A 22,337-nucleotide genomic window follows, 5' to 3' on the forward strand; every position below is an offset into this window, starting at 1 on the left:
TCACTTGCAGTGCAAGGTGGCTGTGAGATAGATGGCCACAGAGCAATGCAAAGGCTTTCCTTTTCAATTAATTTACATGCCACTCACTGGAATGCCAGCTTCTTGCTGAAATGTTGCAGGTGAAACTTGATTCTGGAAGAAGCCTACAAAAAAGTTGCAAGAAAGCCCTCTTATGCCAGAAGATTAAAGCAACTTTAGTGTAACTAGGATTTTTGATTGAAATAGTTAGATCTGTACAAAAGGTTTTGTGGTGTTTATTTCGATGTAAACCAAGCTTACTTCAGGTTAGTTTTAATATCAGTTGGGTATTAGTTTAAGTAAAACTGAAAGCTGCTCAGACCATAGCATCTCTCTACAGGGAGTTCAACTACCAATTAAAAAGCCAATTTAAATCAAACCAATGCAATTTCCTTCTATAGACAAGGCCATATTATAGGAAATTCAGGCATAGACAGAGATCACTAGTGAGGAACTCTAGGAAAACGAATGACAATCATGGAAGTTGGGAAGAGAAAAAATAGGATTTTCAGTAAGCAAAAGGAGACAAGAAACAGAGCATTCAAGCTTTAATTAAAGCTTTCTTTTGCTTCTGAGTAGGCTGTAAATACCATGAGGATAGCCTCTTTTTTGATGTTTCAGCTTCTCATCTATCCCACTGACGACTTACTTGTATCAGGTCATACAGTACAAAAATGGTGTGTTGTAAAGCGAACAGAAATGTTAAACTTTTCCCCCTCAAATATTGTGATGTTTTGTGCCATCCAGTCTGCCATTGTGTGACCCTGCTTTCTTGCATGGAAACTGTCATCAAATCATTTTCTGGACTGGATTACAATTTTTCTTCAGCTCCAGTCTTTTCCCCACGGCACCTAGTGGTTGCACAGATTTTCTTTTCTGTCAGGGAGAGTCCTGTTACAAGTACTTACATAGCTGTTTCTCGGAAGAACTCTGAGTCACATTAGTTAATCAGATGAAGTAGCTGAAAGGAACAGCAGAGCGAGTATTAAGTAAAAGAAAATTACATTTGGTTGTTCTTTGCGTGCAATTATACTAACTGAACTGTTGGCATAATGCAATAAAGGTATCTGCAGAATTGTATTTTTGTTTTAAGCATCAATTAACACAGTGAACAAACAGCTCAGTACCCTCCTCTCCAACAAAAGTAGCATTCTGAATAGTGATAGAAAATGTTTAAAGATGGATAGAGGGATCTCAGATTATGTAGTCATGAATTTCTTTATTGCAGAGTTTACACTTACTTTCTCTAGAGGATTAAAAATAGCAGAGGTACAATATTGAGAACCAACATAGAACGGTTACATTGGAATTACTGCTTTCCATAGTTAATCATACAATTGAAATAAACAGGGTAGTTAACACATTTTAAACTTAAAATTGAAAGCTGCCACTACTCTTTAAAATGCAACAGTTTAAATTGTGCAGAAACTGCTATAAATCTCAGGAAAGATTTTGAAATGATTTTGCCACCTCCTCCTGATATGGCCTCTGTTATCCAACATGCATTTCTATCACCTTTTGCAACTCTGAACAGAAAAAAATCCAAAAATTAGTAGCCTCTCTCACTAAGCAGCCTTTAAAGAAAACTCTCTCTACATATATACATGAAATATAAAAGAGAAAAATAAATTAATTTTCTTCATGCTGCTTTGTTAGTTTCTGGTTCCAGAGTGTAGCAAGAAACAAGCCATTCTCATCGCTGTTCAAAGTCACCCCTTGTCCTGTTATACTGACCATAGATAATTTCCTCAATGGATGCCCAGACAGTGTTCCATTAATCTATACAGACAAGAAAGAAGCTCTGAGTATTTCTTTGAAATGACACTCAGGACAAATGAGGCATACATTCATCATTAGTGCAGATGCTGTTCCTGTTGAACTGAAAAATATGTCCACATCTTCCATTGCCTTCTTCATTTACAGAATGGAAAGACAGGGTAGAGATAGTAACTCCATAAATAACTGAAAAAAACGACCTCCTCTTAATCTAGTCATACCCGTGTAACTGTTTTACAGCACTGTTAGCAAGACTCACTAATTTCTACCTAATATATAGTGTGATATTCTCATACATAGTACATCCCCTTACCATTATTGTGTAGACACATTTAACTATTCAGAGACTGTATCTGTGAGCAAAACTTAGTTCTGCAATTGCCATCATCTTTCAAACCTACCCAGTTCTGTTAATGTCTGGCAAACTTAATCCTGGAAAAGATAGTGATCTCAGATTACTGCTCACAGGACACTATTAAACAATAGAACCTGAAGCAGAATTTAAAGGTCTTTCTTTCCTCACAGCACTAAACATGTTTGTTATATATGCTTGCAGTATAGTTTGTCTACAGACTTCTAACACAGACCAAGCCTGGAATTACTGGCAATGCATAACTGAGATTGTTCATGCACTGAATCAAAGGTACATCCTACCACACATATTGCGATGCTAATGGCAGCCAAATGCTATTGAAGGTTAAGATACATAGTATTCTGTCAGCCTCTAACTTGCCATATTGCCCACATATTGCAAGGGAGTTTGTGAATGTTTCTACAAGTAGATGAAGCAAGTGTTCTGCTCGTTCATGGCATGATGTTCACTCACAGCTGCCTTAGAGGAAGAAGTATACTGAAGTCTCTGAGGGACAATTAATAGGATTAGTTGCTTCCATAATGTTAGTAACTGGGGTTTCTGTGCCCCTGAACGTGTTAGGCCGTATAACCCTTATTAATTTATTTATTTTTTTTTAATCTGGTGGAAGTAGAGATAGCATCTTTGGTTGTGGTAGTGCATTCCACACAGTGCCTACACACGGAAAGCACCAATGCTTTCATTAGTGCATTACTCTAGAGTCCAAAGTAATTCCAGCACCTCAGTGCTTAGTTTGTGATTTTCTCAAATCACAGTAAAGCTTTGGCTTGGAACAAGTTGAAACTTGGTTCAAACCAACTTAATTTAAGAAATGCCAGTTAATACCTATAGGCCCTTGAAGTGTAGCTAAAAGGCCTGTGGCTGATTGGTGATATGGAGTTTATATGCTGTATGTGACAGGGAAATTGCTTTCTACGTTAGCAGTACAAATGTACTTTAGGCTTTGTGCCACTGTTTTCCCTTCGTTGTTGTTTGTTATTTGCAGCAGTGCTACCTTGGGCTTCAAGTTGTGTCAGAGCCTCAAATAAATTAGTCATTTTAAGTCTTAGGAGGTTTTGTTCTTTTTCTTTGCAGAAGCAGGGCATCGCTCCTCCTTGCTGCATCTAAATTCCAGTGCTGTTAATTGCTGAGCATTTTATGTATCTAGCCAAGCTGTGTGAAAACAAGAATTCTTGATCTGCTGAAGAAAATAAGCACCAGTGTGTGTGTATCTGTGTTAATATATCAGTAAATCTGATTTGTGAATAAAAGGTGGGAAGAAGAATTTTTTTTAAATCTATTTAAATAGACCCCAAATAGCATTTTCTACAAAATGTTTTTCCTGGGACCTTAGTGGTGTGGTGGGGAGACTGCTGGGGAGCTTGAGGAGGGCAGATATGTGGGTGAACAGGCAGCAGACCAAATAGTGCTTTTGTCAAGTTTCTTGTGGAAGTAGGCATTCTATCAGATGAACTGATGTATAAATTATTCACTGAAATTTAATACCCTGATCTCAGAGCAATGTTCATTTATTTTCTTCCCCACATCCCAAAAAGGAATTTCCAGTTCTTAAGCCCAGCTAGTATCTTCCAACTGCCAATGTCAGAACATATTAGGGACCCTGCATTTGGCTGCCTGGTAGTTTTCATTATGGGAATGCCCAGCTGTTTCTGGAAATCAGCCATCTGTGACTTGCATGAAGTTGGGCAACATTCCAAAATGTGCTAGTTGTTGGGGAAGATTTAGACCGGGGAATCCTGCTTTTTTTGCTGTCAGGTGTGTGTGAAGTGCCAGCAGTGTTACCCTGTCACACGCTGCAGAACAAAGAAGAGGCATGCCATGCAGCATGCAGCAGATCACAGTTGGGCATCAGTGTTTCTCACCTAGCTGCTTAAGGAGTTTCACTTCAGGGCTGCTTCTTTAGTCTTTGGAGATTAAAATAATGCTGCAGATTGAATTACTGTAAACTGCTGTGTCAGGCAGCAACCCATATAAATGCTGTCTTTGAGCTCATGAGATGTGCTGCACTCATTTCTAGAATCAGGGAAAACCAGGACTTTACAGGGGATGAATGAATGTCTATTCTTACCTTAAAAAAAAGAAATGGTGGGTTATCTAAGGTAGGGATTACTCTGAGTCTGTTTTAATACTAGGTTAGTGGTTTAAGACCTTTGGCTACTGTTGTATCTGCAGATCGAGGATTGGTTTTGTGAAACTTAAGAGAGAAGAGGGAGGAAAGTGTGAGGTTTTTAGTCAGTATCCAAAACAGTAACTGAGACCTATCTGTCCTGATCATGTTGAAATGAGGGGCAACATCTTCCCATGCCATATTCTGTCCCATTAAATTCAGCAACAAAACTGCTATGTGTTGGAATAGCTTTTGGTATAAAAATATGAAAGTGAATATAAATGGGAGGAAGACTACTGTCTGCAAGTCAGTGCAGCAGTGACAAATGAGGAGCTCATGCAACACCTCTCTGTTGTCTTTTACTGAAATCCTTGCTCTTTGAAATCAGCTGCCTATGGACTTCGCTTGGGCCAGACTTCCTCCTGCTATGTTTTATGAGAATGTCACTGCCCAGCTCTACTGCTTCTGGAACATGTCTTCATCCCTTCCTGTCCACCATCTACCTGAACTGAGCAATTAAGTATGTTTGCTAGCACTGACTACAGCAGCTGCAGAACAAGGGAGGCTTTAGATATAATCTTGCTTATACCACTGTGTAAACACAACAGGACCACTTTTGAAATCTAAGATAGTACCTCCTGTACTCAGTCATCTCCGGGTTCCTTATGTCATGTCATACATGCATAATATATCTGTGGCTTTTGATTCTTTAGACCTGTCATACTCTGCTGTAAAAGTCAGGTTCTAAGAGCTTAGATGCACATTCACTAATCTTAAATTTATTTGGTCTTACCCTGATACTGCCTCTGCACTGGAAGTAAGCACCCTTTAGTCTGCTGAAGAACTGGAAAGTACCAATGCTTTTCAGTTCAAAGTCTGGAGATATAACGTTTACAGCATGAGGGCACTTTTCTTCTATTCTGACAGGACGTTGGGCTGTTTAAGGAAACAAAGGGTCATTAAATAGCATTTTGGAATAAGACACAGTTTATTGATCCCCTGTACCTGGAACCCAGTGAGAGTCAACAGCTGCCAGTTTCAGGTAGAGCCATGCTCTGTGTTGCGCGTGTGATAGTCTAGAGGTAATTCTTCCAGGTGAGCAGATACTTAAGGAATGAGGTTTATTTAACTGGAGTAAATCATAAATGCAAAGCTTAACTATAGCAGCAGTGTGCACAAGCTATGGTCTGTGGTAGGTTTTATCACTTTCAGTTTTCCATTTTGATTCTCTCAAGTTTTGGGTGTATTGTACCCTTGAAGGTCATCTGCTTCTACCCTTGGGAGTATTTTTGATGCTTCACCAGAGACATCCAAATGGCTTCTTACTGTTCCAAGTGAAGACATTTACCTGTCTGCATTACTAAACATATGTTTCAGTGCAGATGGCTTAGTCCACTGGGATGCTACAGTGTTAAATCATTGTGATAGCTGACAGAATGAGTCTCATCTTCCATTTCGTGTGAAATTTTGCTTTGGTTTTCTTTGTTTTTTGTTTTTGCCAGAAAAATAATAAACATATGTAACTTCTGGTATAAGACTGTAAGTTTTTCAGGATCTGAGCTACTGAAGCATTTTACATAGGAACCTTTAGAACTACTTTCCTTTTTAGGTGCTTTTCCCTCATACCTGTTGTTCACGTTTTTGGGGGGAAGGAGTGAAGGGGTGCATTTGTCTCAGAGGAGGAAAGGGGAATTCTTCCATTTGCTGCCTACTAATTTTAAGACTTTATACAGCCACCCATTGCTGAAGAATTTGAGAAATAGTAAAATAAGTATGTAAGTATTTGTATAAAACAAGCAACAGTAGCAAAGTCCCTAGAAGGTCCTTCCAGGAGGGTTTGGAGGAGCGATGATGTAGATTCTGCAATAAGACAGAAGAGCTTACTCTCTCAGCAGTACTTTGATTAGGAAGCTTTCTTAAAGTAGTTTTGCATTGCTTCTGAAACAGCCAAGACTCTGTTATGAAGGGTTTTCAGAAGTACCAGCCACTTTATTTCTTACAGTCCTGCCAAATTGTTTGATCCATTTCGTGCACTGAACTTTTTAATAAGAATGAATTTAGCCCATCTTAAGGATTAGTTTGTGAAAACTTGTGCATGGCTAAACTAATGTATTGCCTTTATTTCTGGCAGGTAAGCTACTCCAGCAACAATAATGGTAGAGCTGTTTGCCTCTCTTGTCCAAAAATATTTTGACCATCATTTCTAGACCAGATCTGCTTAGACAATAGCTCCAAATGCCAAGAAGCAGATCCAGCTAATCTTCTCATTGTTTGAGCTAGAAAGTACTAAAGGAGTCTGCATATGTTGTTTTGCATTAGAGGAAGTTGGGGGGAAAATTACTACCCTTTAATGATACCATAAAGAGGACTGGCTGACCTGACACCATTTGTAGAAATATCTTTTTTTAGATGTGTCTTTTGTCTTTAATGGCAGTTTATTCTACTAACATATTCTATGTCAGTAGGATGAATTCCAATAACGGAGTTCATTGGATACTGTGTATTAGCTTGTTAACAAGTATGGATGAGCGATCATATTTAAAGAGCACCAAAAATGCTTAGTCTACTTATTTTCCATCTATATGTTAGTTTTGATTACCTAGGAAATATTTCCTGATCTACTAGCAAACATATTAGTGTGGGTTTTATAAGAGCATTGTGGTCTTGCAACTGTGCTGGCCCTAATAGTGAATCTTTTGGAAGAGACATGACATTTCAGCATCATGTGTTCAAATTAAAAATTCAGATTGGTGAGGCACAAATCAGCAAAGCCTTGTTCTAAAAACATATTTGCATGGGGCTAGTGTTGTGTTAAAGGGTAAGGAAGTTTGGCAGGACCTAAACCCCCTTGAATTCCAGCTTGTCCTCAAATATCAGAGGGGCTGGGGGCAGCTTGTCTTAGATTCTGACTGATGCCCAATTTGGCACTGTAAGTCCAGTCACATTCAATATATTAAATTATCATGATCACGGCAGATGCACAAATAACACAATAGTGCAGCACTTTGAGTGCGCTTGCTGTAGTTATATTGAATTATCACGATCACAGATGCACAAATAGCACAACACACTATCAGTATAGTACATGGCTGGTGTAGTTTATTGAAGCAAAAGGAGTACAGGTTCTTTTGGGTTGCTGGTGATAAATACTCTGTCTGCAAAGCATGTGCAAATGCCAAGAATAGGACAAATACAACCAACTACACATGTGCTAACTTATGAAACAACTGTATAGTGATTGTTAGGTTTCCCAGGGAAGCACTCAGTATAACTGGGAGTTTGAATCTCACCCAATAGGTGTCCCTACTGGGGGGGAAGAAAGATTCAGCCTGTCGACTTATCCCAGAAGTCAGCAATGTCATTCCAACTTGAAAAAAGTAGAAAAAGTAACTTAGAAAAAAAAAAAGAAAAAGTAAAGCCATGCTCACGGTTGTGGTAATTTTGAGGAGCTGTCACTGAAAAGCTGTCAAATACCAAACTGCACAGTGTTGTGAGTCATTTGAAAGAGTTCTGTGAATGAATATTTGTTCTGGCTAGAACCTCAGGGACCAGGTTCTTCTCATGATCCAGCAACAACTGAAAGTGAATAAAGAGCAGAACAGCTACTTTGTTTTTGGGTGTTCAGGGCATGCTTGTCCTCATTTCAGATCACTGGCTATTCACAACATGTGGTGCCAGTGGACCCTATGGCCCCACACAGAGCCAATGTAATAATGCCTACAGGAACTCCAACCTCAGTGTGGTCGTAGGAGCTGAAGGGATTCTCCAAGGCATTCAGATCTGGAGAGTACCAGCAACCAACACATACAGGTAAGCAAACCATCTCTTACTCTCGTACTGTGTCTTTGCACTGAAACTTTCCCATGCTGTGGATACATGCTAGGCATATATGATGTTATATTCAGAAATTTAGTCAGCTATACATGGGTTTTACTTCTCCCTGATTCTGTGATTTTCAGCCTTTCCAGTTTCAGATTTGTTGACTACTAGATGCAACCTTTTGATGAAAAAGGCCAGGGAAGGCAAAGCAAGGCAAGGCAAGGCAAGGAAGGAGAAAGGAGAAAAGAAAAAGCTTGCGTCAAGCTCTGCTCAGCACCCTGACTGTTTTGAATCTAGGTATAGTAAGTTGAACCTGTAAGCCTAGATCACCACTGTAGGATTGATTTTGGAAGCCAGACACCTAAATTTTAGCCTTTGTTACTGAGGGTGATAATGCTTAAATCCCTTTGTGGAGTCATCCTTAAAGGGAGATGATCAGATACAACTCAATACGACTTAATCTGATTTTTACCACTTTTTTTTTCTTCTTTGCTTTTGCTGGGAAACAATAAAAACAACAAAAAAATAGCCCACTACATCTGAATGGTAACATCAAGCCATTATATGCATCAGTTTATTAGCAGAACTGTCACTTTGAATCAATGACTATCTAGTGTATTTTTAATGCAACATTCCCTATTGAAATCAATGATGGTGCCATGGATTTCAAAGCAGAAAATTCCAGTGAAGGCTTTGGACAAATTTCAGTTAAAACTTACTGGCTACTTCTGATTTTTTTTTCTTTTTATTGAAAAAGAACTTTAATATTCGGAGTAGATATCAGTCTCTAACAGAAGTCTACTGCAAAGCAGTTTTGAGAAAATGGTTAGGTGAGGCTACCCTCAAGCTCTACCTGAGTGCCTATTACCACAAGGATTGATGGTAATGAAAAAAGCATTAATGATATTTTACTCAGCTATCAAAAATGAGCTGCCTGAGGTGAATGAAATTTTTCAGGACCAGCATTCAGTAAATAGAGATATAAAGTATAGCCCAAAAGAGAAGAGGCAATAAACTTACAACATTGTCATTTCTTTAATAACGCAGGTCGAGAAATTGCCAAAATTTTATTGTAAAAATAGGCTGATTTTTGCTACACAATATGAACCACAGGTAAAATGAGGCTCCTACTGGAAGAACCTGTCTATTTAAGTCCTATAAAAGACCTAACAGACTTTTAAAGTCTGTATAGATAATAAATGGCTAATATCATTAACAGAGTGACATTCTTTTCTGCACCTCTTAAGGCTGTAGTAGATAATTCACAACCTGGAGAAAGGAAGCAGCAATTACAGGCCTTAGGCCCATTAACTTGACATCTTCCTGATTCTGAGCTGCTGAAGGGGCAGGAAAGACCCCAGTATAGCCTTAGGAAAATGTCAAGTTGCAATATCAATTCTAGATTTTCCAGAGTCTGGACCCACCGCCTGTATTCAGCTCCTCTCTGCAGGTCTGCTGTAGTGTGGATCCTATAAGTCAGTCCGATAGCCATCTCCAATATACCTGACCCAGAGATAAAATCCTCCAGCTGGCTGTTGGGCTATTAAGAAACCTATTATGGTACATCGGTATATTTTACACTATGTAATTTAGAGCAGTGAGTTACATTCCTGGTAATTTAATAAGAAGAATATAGATCATGTGAAGACAAGACAAAACATGCTTTATTATCATTAATATCCAAAGATGGAAAGCTTAACTTTTCACAAAATTCTGCTAACACAAGCTAACCACACCCAGAAAACCCCACCATCTATGATGGCCTGGGTATACTGCCACATGTTGTAGGCTGCTTCATTTGAAGGTTAGAGTACTACATGCTCTCTTGCTGATGCAGACATAATCAGCTGGTTCGATCCCATGGGACTGCACTTTGTATAATAATTAGGCAATATAAAAGAATATCTTTTTTTTATCCTGAACTTTACAGATTTCCTTCTAAACATTCAGAAGGTCTTGTCATCCCACATCTAGGTGTAAGATCAAGTATGAGAGAAGTAAGCTGTAATGAATTACATGTTACTATCCATTATACAGATTCCTTCTGTTTTTAAAGCAAGAGTCTTTGGTTCATTTTGCTGTGTGACCCATTTGATGTCACTTCCACCATTCTCTATCATATGGTCCCTTCTTGTAAAGTAAAGCAAGAACCTAGGACTGTGGAATGTAAGATGCTGTTCTCATTTGGCCAACCTAGACACCGCATTTTTTATATTCTCAAAACTATCTCCAGTGTGAAGATAGAGGTGGATTTACTACTTAGAGGTGGATTTTTTTTTTTTTCTCCAGCACTGGTTTGCACTGTCAGTGCCCTATGCACATTCTGCTCCTTACTGAAGACACCATGTTTTTTTTCAGTTCCAACATGTGTCATAGGAAAAGAAAAGGAGGGAGACACTGTAAGATGTTGTGTTTTGCTGACATATGCTCAGGGTGGTCTGAGTCTTTCTTCAGTGACAATATGGTTAAATGGATCCCTCCCATTAAAAAAAAAAAAAAAAAAAAGTTGTATCTAAGGAAAGGGATCCTGCTATAACATGAAGTCAAGATAACCCATCTGTTTAAATAGTGACACGCATTTTAAATATGGAATGGCTGTCACCCAAATCTACCATTTGTTGTCTGCAGCCTTTGAATGAGGCAAAAATGGGTTCTCTCAAATTTCCTGACATCATTGCTTATATACGAAATCTGTTCATACACAGAAAAATATGCCCTCTAATCGCAGCTGATTAGCCTTGCCAGCTTGCTGTGCCTGATAGTGCACCTCATTAGCCATTATGAAATGCTACAGCAAATCAGCTCAGTCTTCAGGTTCATACAGCATCTGTTCAGGGGAGCTCAGTACTGTGTCCATTGCTTTTTCTGCTGGATCCAGTGCAACCTAACTGAGGAATGATTGCTTTGGTTATTGAGAGTGGCATGAATATAATCGTGTCACATTGCACAGATCTAATGTGCTTTATGAGGCACTTGTTGCTCCATGTTTGCTTCGACATTAGAATTACTCCATGCTGGCTGCCTCAGAGTGGTATCACAAGGTGAGTTCCTCGTGCTAATCTTTAAGGCAAGGAGATAGCTAAAAGTGAGCTGGTTGTCCCCTGAGGGAGCTGCCTGCCTGACCTTGTCAGGGTTCTCATGCACATTGAGCCCTGCTGGCTTGTTCTTTTTATAGACTGCCTGCAGGACTGTGCTGGGCAAAGACTCACCATGTGCTAGAGAAGAGAAGGAGTTAAAGAGAGCAGCACCTTAGTGTAATGGGTAGGAAGCCAAGGGAAAATTTTGTATTCTTAGCCCCGCAGTCACTGTTTACACAATCTGGGTTGAATTTTGCTGTCATGGAAATAGCTATTTAGAGCTACTAAATTCAGTGGAGAATCACCTGCTGAAATAAAATCTGTATTGAACTTGCTTTGCCACCACTCACTTGCTAGTGAAGTCAAGCAACTTTGTGTTTTGTTGCAGCAGAGATGTGTGCTTTATGATGATATGTATAAAGTGCTTTGAAGGCCTGTGAATAGAAAGTGCTTCAAATATGTAAAACACTTACGTACATAGAAAGGGAGAGAGAGGAGCTGAGCAATACAGTACTACAGTCAAATCTTTGGATACATCATCAACAGTAAGAACCTCTGAATCTTGGCTGCTTGAAATAAAAGTCCCAGTGCCTTAATTGAGACTGCAACAGCCTCTGTATGCAATCTAGCCACTCCTGGCCAGAGATAGTGTGATGTTCATGGGGACTGTGAGTTAAGCCAGGGAGCTTTTGCCTTCCTTGTTTACTGCAGTTAGTGTGACCATCTACTCTTCTACATTCTGGTCCTGGAAACTGCAGAACTGTTTCCCATCTGGTCGACAGTATCAGGACCAGTTATGGTCTGCTTTCTCAAGTCTCTCTGTCAATTTTGCACATAATGTTCCTTTTAGCCATATGCATTGTACTCTTTGGTTCTCCTGCTTCTGTTCTTTCCAGTGCTTGCTGCAAACCTGTCAATGGTATGCCTTCTGAGAAACAAGATGTTTTTCATATACTAAAGTTTGAAACTACGAGGACTTGCTCAGTGTGTCCTCAGCAAGTGTTTGCCAAAGAATCAGTATGAAAGAAGCTGTTTTGTAGCTACCCAAGTTCACAAACATATAAAGCAGAAGACCTCAGTCTTCAGGCTTTGGGTTTAGATGTTTTTAGAGCGCCGTGTCTTTGGGGCAAGGCCCTGTGACACCAACTCGGGTGCCACATTCCTGGTTTTTTTTGTTTGTTTGTTTGTTTTTCCTGCAGCATCTCAGGCTATGGAGCAGCTGGTGGGAAAGGAGGGAAGAACACTATGGTGAGGTCCCACGGCGTGTCTGTACTGGGAATTTTTGACCTCCAGAAGGATGATACTTTGTATATCTTGGTGGGACAGCAAGGAGAAGATGCTTGTCCTAGTGTAAGTGACTGTCCTTTCTGTTTTGCCTTAATACCTTCTACAGATCTGTGGAGTTTTATCTGTTTGCAGAGAAAATCATTGTCCTTAGGGGATTTAACGTTATGTGTTTCAAGGGATAGCTACAGTTTTACTAGGAGGTCTTGAATGTCAAAAGCTAAAGTACCATGTCACTATGCTCACTTCATCTTCAACATTGAGGGCCCACTGATAATACACTTCTGATCAGGCATCTGAGTGATCTGCATATCTCAGAGCATCTGTGGGGGGGTTTGGAGAGAAAAGACAACCCTGCCTTCCTACCCTCTGACTTCACAGGGCTTTCTCTTTGTTCTGCTGTTGAATCCAGCCCTGCCATTGTCATAATACTCTGCAACTGGAGATGCCAACCTGACAGTAGCCTTTTACTTATTCTCTGTATGGGAACGGGAAAGATAAATGAATTACTGCTGAGTCAGTCCTGATCTTTGTGTTATTAACTAAACGTTGCTGCAAGTGTCTTGATGGAAAGGAACAACTTCTGCCATTTGCAGGCATAATAATATGTTAATATTTTAGTATTTGTTGGAGGATGAGGGAATAAGAGATTCTTATGGAGGGAACTAAGCATTTTGTGATGAAATTTCACCTGCAGGTTTGAGCTGGACATTTAAATGCTGTGCATTTCTCAGCTTTCGAATGGCTGGCATCCAAGGAGAGAAAGCATAGCTGTCTTTTAGAGCAGAAAAAGGTTGAATAATGTAGACAAGAAAGAAGGGTTCTCAAGGCTGGGTGCTGAAGTAAATAGTGTTAAAATTGGAATTACACACATCTACAAACAAACCATTAATATGAAGCCTCTTTGAAATAAGAAATGCCCTAACTCAAACTTCCATCTAACGTCTATAACTAGGACATTCCAGCTCAGTCTAACATATGGACTCATTAAATTGCAGGCCACTGTAATCTTAGTGAGAATTTATTGAGTGCTGATGTAATTCTTTCATGGAGGCAAAGAGATTGTATTGACTTGTAGAAGGGACCTTTACTAGATTGGATTCTAATCAGCTATGTCTTTGTTGTGAAGGATTTTTATTTTTATTCAGTTGTAATCTAGTGGCTCCTCTGGGCCATGGACTTTGTCATTTTATTAATCATCTCTACCAAACTCCAAATCAATTAAGGAAAGGGAAGACAGGGGAAAGAAGGATTGTTTAGTTCCATAGACAAGACTACACACTCAGAATGGATGCCATTCATTCTCTGACATAACCTAGAACACATGCTGTGTTAACAGAATAGTCTGTATCTTGAGGAGGATGTTTTTATCACGTCCCTCTTCCGAAAGCAAACACATATGTGAAAGCAGATGGAAATAGAAGAACAGTCCCTCTATACAATTATTTGTGCATTTTCCCATAAAGTGCCATTAACTCAGTGAATTCAGTGTGCATAACAAGATCATGTAACTCAGAAACTTATAAAATGAAATAATCTAGTAACAGTGCTTGCAGCTTACAGATACTCAAAGCAGAGTCCATCTTGTCATGCACTTTAGCGCTCCAATTTAATATCGAAGCAGCAATTACCCTTTTTAGGTGATTGCTAAAAAATTGCTAATTGCTAATTTAGATCCAGAAGTACTTAGGAATGATGGATTAATGTTGTCTGAGATTAGTTAGTGAATTCAGTGATTTGCCTAATGCAGACAGTTCATTACATTTGGTGCTAACTGGTGGAAAACATGGAAATGTGGAGGCTTTCAGGTTAGGAATTTTCTTTAACGTTGTGTCATCATTGCAATCTAAGGTGGGATAGCACCTGTTTTGGTAGACTTTGAACAAGCTAGCTCTGATAATTACAATATAATTGCTGATACAGATCAAGCTTGAGAGGAACAACAAAACTTGCTTGAAAGTCTGGATAAATGTTTAATCTATGCTGAGCTCATTGCTACTGTCCATGCTGTGACTACTTACCTTAAAGCTAACTCTGGTACGTCTCCAATACACCTTAGTTCTGGATAGACATACACTGACTGCCTGGCCCCAACCTATTGCTCGGTTACTCCCTGCTTGTGAAATGCAGATGGCTAATATAGTACAAAACATTTGCAGGAAATTCTGCTACATCTTGTATGTAAACCGTTCCTGGAGCTGTATTTCATGGTGATAGACGTCAGCACCGAACTTCACATCAAAATAATTCAGTTAAAATGGTAACAAATTCTTCTGACCACGGCTGAAGCAAAAAATGAGATTCTTCTAGAAGAACATTAACTTCTGAGTATGTCATTTCACTGGAGGACCATTTATTAGACCTGTGGTTTGGGAGGGTAGAGAGATAACAAGGCCTGTGTATATGAGGATCTCATAGAGATTCTGGTTTCTCACCAGAATTCAGCCCTGCTCTTCTGTTTGCAGACTAATGACATTATTCAGAAAGTGTGTATTGGAGAAAACAATGTGATCGAAGAAGAGATACGTGTAAACAGAAGTGTCAATGAATGGGCAGGAGGAGGTGGAGGTGGGGGCGGAGCAACTTATATATTTAAGGTATGGAAACATTCTTTGTGCACCTTCAGCATAAACACATCTTGCCACTTGCCTCCAGCATCACAACATGAAATTTCTGAGAGCCCTTTATACACCTTTGTACAGCACTTTGTGGAAAGGGTCCACAAAGTGAGCTCTGCATGTCCTTCATTTCCAGTTGATAGCTGTAGTGAGCTGAGCTGGCTCTTCACACATTTTAGAATAGAATCACAGAATCACAGAATCATCTAGGTATGCTACATGGTATACATAGCTACATGGTATGGCCACACTTGCTTTAGTGTCTTGGAATTTCCTTTGCATCAGTTTGAATCAGATTTTTTTCAATGCAAGCTAAGATTCTGAAGCATAAAACTACAGCAAAGGGAAAATTCCACAGGACTTTATTCAAATTTGTCATTGTAGAACATTAAACTTCAGCTACATTTGTGGCTTATACAATGCAATGACAAGAAAAGTTGAATATAGCCTGTATATTTTCTGTGGGCAACGCTATAGCTAGAGGACACTTATCTTTACTGTCGTGTTCTGTCTGAGACAGTACTCCTTGCAAACACCAGTTTCACACCACTGTTAATATGTTTAAATCACCCAGCTTCTACATAATTCTACATAATTTTTCATGCTCAGACAGTTTCCAGTGTAGCTGCCCTTTACCAGTGGAGATACTGTATTGCACTACGTAGAGCAGTGCCCCTTATCTGTTTCATTTGATGATAACAGAAAGTTATCACATGGTAGCATTACAAGCTTTATAAGATCTATCAGTATTGTAGGTACAATTCACAGAGCTGCTGATGCCATTGTTCTCTGTTGCAGAACTTGGTAGAACTAGTGCAGTTCATTAATCTTTTGGATGTTGATACATAAATAACACAATGTTGATTTGTAGTGCTCAGCAGTCCTAGATGCCTGTTTAGTGCAACATGCAGTAACAAGCATGTGGTTGAACTTCCATCTGTGAGTCTGACTCAGTCTGAATACTGCCTCTATTTCTGAACTTGTTAAGATGGAGAATGGAGAACCAGTCCCCTTGATAATTGCAGCAGGCGGTGGTGGCAGGGCCTACAGGGCCAAAACAGACACATTTCATCCAGAAAGGCTGGAGAATGATTCCTCTGTTCCAGGGCTGAATGGAAATTCAGGAGCTGCAGGTATGGAAAGTTTATTCTTTTTAAGAAAACTATTGTGAATATTTGGTACTCTCAGATTCAGTGGATGTACCCACAATAGAGGATACTTGGCCTAAATAAGGGTGTCAGAGATGGTATAGCTATAGCAATGGCAACATTCTCCCAAAGTAATGTGGTACCTCTAAGATTGTTTTATTTTTTGGTTGTTGGTGGTTTTTGTTTTTGTTTTTGTTTTGATGTGGGAGTTTGCTGAGACCATCCAGCTCCTTGCACTATTTTCTGCTGTGTATAAATACTCATGGTTTCCCTGGCTTATGCAGAAGAAGCACAATTACACACTGGCTAGAACTCTCTGTGTAGAGACCTTGGACTGAACAATCTGCAAAGCTGAAAGTGAGTCAGTGGTATGTTGTATTTTGAGCAGGGCTGGGAAATGTTTTCACATCCATTTCAATAAATTCCTTTTGTTCCGTGTTAGAAATGACATAGGGATTTTTTCTTAAGTATTTTTTTGTGAAGAGAAGGGGAAGGCTCTGTAAGCCAGTAGCAAGTGGCTGGGGAGTAGGTAGGGTATCTTTTGACATTTTCCGTTGGAAATACTAGTGAAAAGAGGTGCAGATGATTAACACAGTCGAAAGCTCTAAAATGAGGTCACTGTAGCACTCTATTGCAAGGACATCTCACAAAGGAATGAGATTCTTACTTTCAGATGAGGTGTTTTAAATGAATGCTTATTCTGCAGATCCCTACAGCATTTTTTTATACACAAAAATAACCTTTAGATATGCCTTTTCTCTTCTCTTAACTGCAGGTGGTGGAGGTGGCTGGAATGATAACACTTCCTTCCTGTGGTCAGGAAAATCCTTGCTAGAAGGTGCTACTGGAGGAAGATCCTGCCCCCAGGCCATGAAGAAGTGGGGGTGGGAGACAAGAGGGGGTTTCGGAGGGGGTGGAGGGGGGTGCTCCTCAGGTGGAGGAGGCGGAGGATATATAGGTAAAGTGGCTTCATGTTCAAGGTGTCCCTTCCCCTCCTTTAGTGCTAATGATTAGCAAAAGGCTGATAGATAATTCTCCTGTGGATAGCATATTTGATTATAGACTTTACGTATTAGTATGTCTGTGTGTTTCCTTTTTAGCACTAGATGAACGTATGGCATTTAGTCTTTGAGCAAATAGCCAGATGTCAGTCCTTCAGCTGTAATCCTAGCGTTGCACTCTGAAAAAATGTGCCATCAAGATCCTGCTGTGATTCTTGAGCACTAACCCATTTAGGGTTATAGTGCTGAAGAAGCAGGAGCCACAGCCTGGGTTCTCCATTGCCAGCACCTGTATTTTGAGTACTTTGGTCCTGGAGACTGGCAGCCAGGCTTTATGCCAGGGGAAGGATTCAGCTTCTTCTACCCTGCCCTGCTGTGGGTAGGCCTCAGTCCTACGCAGGTGGTCTCCACTGTCCTTTGGTTCCTGGGCTCAGGCTGCCAGCCAGGACCCCTCGTAATAGTGACAGTGGTGTTGACTTCAGTCAACAAGGAACTAATTCCATGTGCTGTGGGTCTCAGGACAGCTGTCAAATGGCATTATGTTGATTATAACTGGTGCGGACCGAGTTCAAGGTCTCTACTAATCCTTAATCTCCTGAGCCACATAGTTTCTTCAGCCATCTGCATTATGGTGGATGTTTTAACCCCTTGTTCTCCACAGCTTAAATCAAGTCCATGATAGGCTTGAAATCTGAGAAGTAATGAGTTTAAATGATTAAGTGCATGTTTTGTATGAATGTTTCTGTGTAATGCTTCTTTTTCCAACAGAATGCCTCACATGACATAATTTTGATTTGCACTGAAGATGGTTAAAGAGGAATAAAGAAGATATCTTTGGGTGGGGTGGGGGAATCTTTGCATGCTTTTAGTACAAAATATGTGGCCCATACTATGCTTCTGGCATGTTCTTTGTATTTCCCATACTTTGCTCCTGATATGTTCTATATGCTCAAGCACAAATGAGCAACTCAAGTATAAATTCCTTCAGTCTCCATTCCTGGTGGACCACCCTGCTTTCAGGGTGCAAAGGAGAAGAAGGATATCAGATAATTTATTCCCTCTGCTGATGCAGTACTTACCTTGATCAACAAGGATACTGAACTAGCCCGTGAGCACTGGTGTTTTCCAGTCTGTTGGCGACATTAATATTGAGAAGGGCTTATATGTTTTCACAGCATCCAAATGGTTAAAGATGAACTTCCTCCCTTAGTTTGCAACAGTCTGCCTAAAACAGGACTAAGATTGTAACAATCTGCAGCTATTAAATTGAAGTTCTAGAGGTGGAAGTCCAGTGTTTCATATCACAACTCACTAAGTGTTCCCTATATGTTGAAAATTTTGATTTATTCTCTTTTCTCATTTGGATGTCTCCCTAAATACGCTGAAGCCATGCATGCTTATCTGTATTTTAGTGCTAATGAGCCTCAGTCTGTTAAGGTAACTTCTGGTTTGATGTAGGTGGAAATGCTGCAGAGGACAATGACCCAGAGATGGATGGGGAGGATGGTGTGTCCTTTATTAATCCAATTGGTACTTTATACACTCCAGCACTTAAAGGTATTCATGTTGGTCAGAAGTCTCTTCTAGTGAGTTTCTTCCATGTTAAGAATAGTTTGCATCTGTAGGACACTTTAAAAGCCTTTGGATATGGCTTAGTGTCATTCTAAACATGAGGGAGAAAGATTGCTTAACAAAGTCCAGAAAAGCATTTACGCTTCCCACAAATACTGCCACTCCAGCCTTCCCTAAGCCTGTTTGCCCAAAATTCTACATGTTGGATATGTTTTCAGTGTGTTCAGAAAATAACAAAAATATATATTTAATCAAAAAAATGTTTGCTTTAGAACAGCCAGAAGTATGTTCAAATACAAATGGACTCTGGCCTGATAGATTCAGCCAAAGGGTTTTGAAAATGTTGCAGCGTTCTATCTCAGAGGGGGTACGGACCAGAAAAGAGAAAACCTTTTTTCTTAGGCTTGGCAACAGCCTCCTTATTAACCTGGTAGAACTACCTGCTGAAAGAGGGCCAGTGCACCTCAGCTGCAGTGGGGCTCATTTAGCTGGACATTATTTTCCACATGAGAAAAGGACAGCAGCCATGGAAAGCGAGGAGAAATCAGTGTCTTAGCTGAGGCTCACCCTGCCACATCTGGCAACTGTGAGCACCATGCCTCCATTTCTGTCAATTCCCATGGGAACAATATGACTGATCTTTACAGTAATTAACTTGGCTTCTTTCATCCATTCCCTAGTGACAGAGGGGCATGGAGAGGTTGATATTAGGCTGCACCTTAACTGCAGTCACTGTGAGATGGACGAGTGCCGTGTTGATCCTGAGACTCAAAAAGTCATTTGCTTTTGTGAGCCGGGCACAGAATTGGCTGAGGACGGTGTGTCTTGTGTAGGTAAGTAGATGTAAGGGATAGGCTAATGGGGTATGAAACAGAAAATGAATGGTAAAAATCTGTAGATTTTTTAGTTTACATTTTCCTGCATGTAAACATGCAGAAAGTCTTATCTAGTCTCTCTCTTAAAACTGGCTTTCTGTTGCATGTTACCTTCTTTCCTGCTGGTACTTGCTGAAGAGTTATTTTGCTAGAACATAGAAACATGAGAACAGAGGTATGGTGCAACCAGCAGCGTCACTGGTTTGCTTTATAGTATATGTGTGGCATACTGGGCAGCACTGAGTGTTGTGACTCAAATTTTGTCTTCAAGAGACAAAGAGCAACATGTCTGGTTGCACTGATGCTTCCATTTTGCTCTGAAATCATGAAAGTTTACTCACTAAAGGAATTTTTCAGCTAAACTTAACTTCCAGGACAGTCCTCTTAGGAAAACAACAACAACAAAAAGTACAAGGTACAGGAGAGTGTAATTCCTGTGGATTTGGACACATAAAGTGCATGTGCAGAATCTGTAAGAAATTCTGCATGAGAGATCTCTGAAGAAATACATACCTGTATTTGCTTTACTTGAAAAACTGAATGCTCAGAGTTCAGTTACTAGGTTTCCTTCATATTCTTGCCCAGCAATTACTGCAAGTGATTCCAGAGTTTCAGGATCTAGCTCTCAGCTTTGTCATTGGTAAGGGAAAATCGTTCTGTACTTTTACCATCCCCATCTGTAAAGTGGGTAAAAAGCGTGGTCATTTTGCCGAGTGAAGTGAACCTTAATAGATGGTCATTGAGTGGCCTGTGATCCAAGTGAGGATGCAGCTATGGAGTACTTTGTACTGCACATGTTATCAGTTTTGTCTGCCTGGGTTAGACGCATTTAGGAGATGATATATTGCAGTCCTCCTTCTGCTTTTGCTCTGATTTGTCATTGATAGCAGCACTCTAGACCAGGCAATTTAATGTTCTTTCCATCTCTCCAGCTCCTGTCCCCAGCTTTTATGGTCTTGTTTTCATACCCAGAGAGTGCGTGTTAATTCCTTGATAGAAAACCATCTGTTTTAAGGGATTGATATCAATTAATATCAGGAATAGAAAAGTGAAATAATGAGATGTTTGAGGTCATAGATCCTGAGAGCTGATCACGTCAGAGGTTGCTTTTACACTATAGGAGTAGCAGATGAGTAAATGGAGGGAAGAGCAGAAAAATCTGCCTGCAAAAAAGTGGGTACTGAAAGATCATTTCAAATGTAATTCCCGTTTCTCATGCTTCTGTTACAGCTGAACCAGTGGTTCATCTCCCTCTCTCCTTGGTCTTGTCTGTAGTGACTTCAGCATTGGTTGCTGCCTTAATTTTGGCTTTTTCAGGAATCATGATAGGTGAGTGATGCTCTGCAAAGGGTATTTTCATATGAGGACTGTATCTGAGCCAAGATTAATTGGGCCCCAGGAGAAAAAAGGTTCAGTTTTTTAGCTACTGCTGTATTTAATGACACCTTCCCCCATGCACTCCTTAACATCAATTATCTGTAGTTGTTTCTAACCACGTTGACCAATTTGAGTAGGTTTTGGTTACTGATTGCATCTTTAAAGAGATATTATTGCTTTTGTTGTGGTATAAAGCTGCCAGAACAGAAGTGTCACTGGTTTTGTGAGAGCTGTTGGTGCTTAATATCTAAAAACTCTTTATTTGTGTGCCTACATACAGATTTAACAATTTCCAATGAGATTTCATAGATATCAGTGAAGTGGTTCAAGGAATACAAAACTCTTTTGAGCTGATTTCAAATTTAGTCCAATTCTGTTGTTTAGAAACAGTGGAAGTTTTGCAAAATAAATAAATTTTATGTACAGTATTTTATTCTGAGGTAACAGTTTAGTCTATCCTTTTTGAACAATGTGATGCAATAATTTATTTCAGACTTTTAGTCACTTCTACATGATTTAGGAAAGTTGATTATGGCAAGACTCCCTCAAGATTGGATTTGGAAAGTCCACCTAAACTAAACAGGATAAAAGAAAAACCTCAGATCTGTGAAATCAGAGATTTCTGCAAGTGAAATTCATTTTACTTTTTCCAAGCAGTTCATGAGCAAGTCTGCTTCTTTATGACATACGTAAATCAAAGGTTTTTGGATAACTTCAGATTCCATTTTCAATCTGTAATTATTTGATGTGCAGAAATGTGTCACTGCTTGTTTTGATTCGCTGGAATTTGACCATGCATCTAATTCCAGTGAGACATGCTGCACAGCTACCATTGTCTTCCAAAGGGAATGTGTGTCTGGTTTACTCTGTTCTCTACATATAGTGTATCGTCGGAAGCACCAGGAACTACAAGCCATGCAGATGGAGTTACAGAGCCCAGAATATAAACTAAGCAAACTGCGTACCTCCACTATTATGACAGACTATAATCCCAACTACTGCTTTGCAGGAAAGACCACATCCATTAGCGACCTCAAAGAGGTGCCTCGCAAAAACATCTCCCTCATCCGGTAAATTCATCTTTGCCTTCCCTATGCCCCATATTGTATACTGACATATGCTGGCTCTCTTACACAGATGTGAACTCATGTCTTTTATGCAGGCACATGCAAATACTCACACACTTTTAGACTCATGCCCCTTCTCACTAGAAAGATAATAAATCTGCAGTAGTTAGGTTTATGTGGAGGGGATTAGACTTTGGCTGTCTCCCTAACCTTTTGCAGGTGCAG

The 22,337-nt window shown here is 39.8% G+C and overlaps 1 protein-coding gene across 6 annotated transcripts in view; it reads left to right on the plus strand.

Annotated features, from left to right (window-relative positions):
• Nucleotides 1-22,337, plus strand: part of ALK (ALK receptor tyrosine kinase) — a 313,946-nt gene that overhangs the window by 269,149 nt on the left and 22,460 nt on the right. For 4 of the 6 annotated variants that reach the window (XR_005818022.1, XR_005818023.1, XM_040550717.1 and 1 more), the window contains exons 12-20: nucleotides 7,922-8,084; nucleotides 12,370-12,520; nucleotides 14,920-15,051; nucleotides 16,061-16,205; nucleotides 16,996-17,058; nucleotides 18,680-18,778; nucleotides 19,474-19,626; nucleotides 20,899-20,997; nucleotides 21,929-22,115. Coding sequence is in view for 4 of the 6 variants with exons in the window: in XM_040550717.1 (XP_040406651.1) it covers nucleotides 7,922-8,084; nucleotides 12,370-12,520; nucleotides 14,920-15,051; nucleotides 16,061-16,205; nucleotides 16,996-17,058; nucleotides 18,680-18,778; nucleotides 19,474-19,626; nucleotides 20,899-20,997; nucleotides 21,929-22,115 (1,192 nt within the window). In the remaining 2 variants the exon portion in view is untranslated. Of the gene's footprint in view, nucleotides 1-7,921; nucleotides 8,085-12,369; nucleotides 12,521-14,919; nucleotides 15,052-16,060; nucleotides 16,206-16,956; nucleotides 17,105-18,679; nucleotides 18,779-19,473; nucleotides 19,627-20,898; nucleotides 20,998-21,928; nucleotides 22,116-22,337 lie in introns of those variants that run through there. The other 2 variants (XM_040550719.1, XM_040550720.1) reach the window with 2 other exon arrangements.

The sequence above is a fragment of the Cygnus olor genome, chromosome 3 (genome assembly GCF_009769625.2).
Source record: "Cygnus olor isolate bCygOlo1 chromosome 3, bCygOlo1.pri.v2, whole genome shotgun sequence".
NCBI lineage: Eukaryota > Metazoa > Chordata > Aves > Anseriformes > Anatidae > Cygnus > Cygnus olor.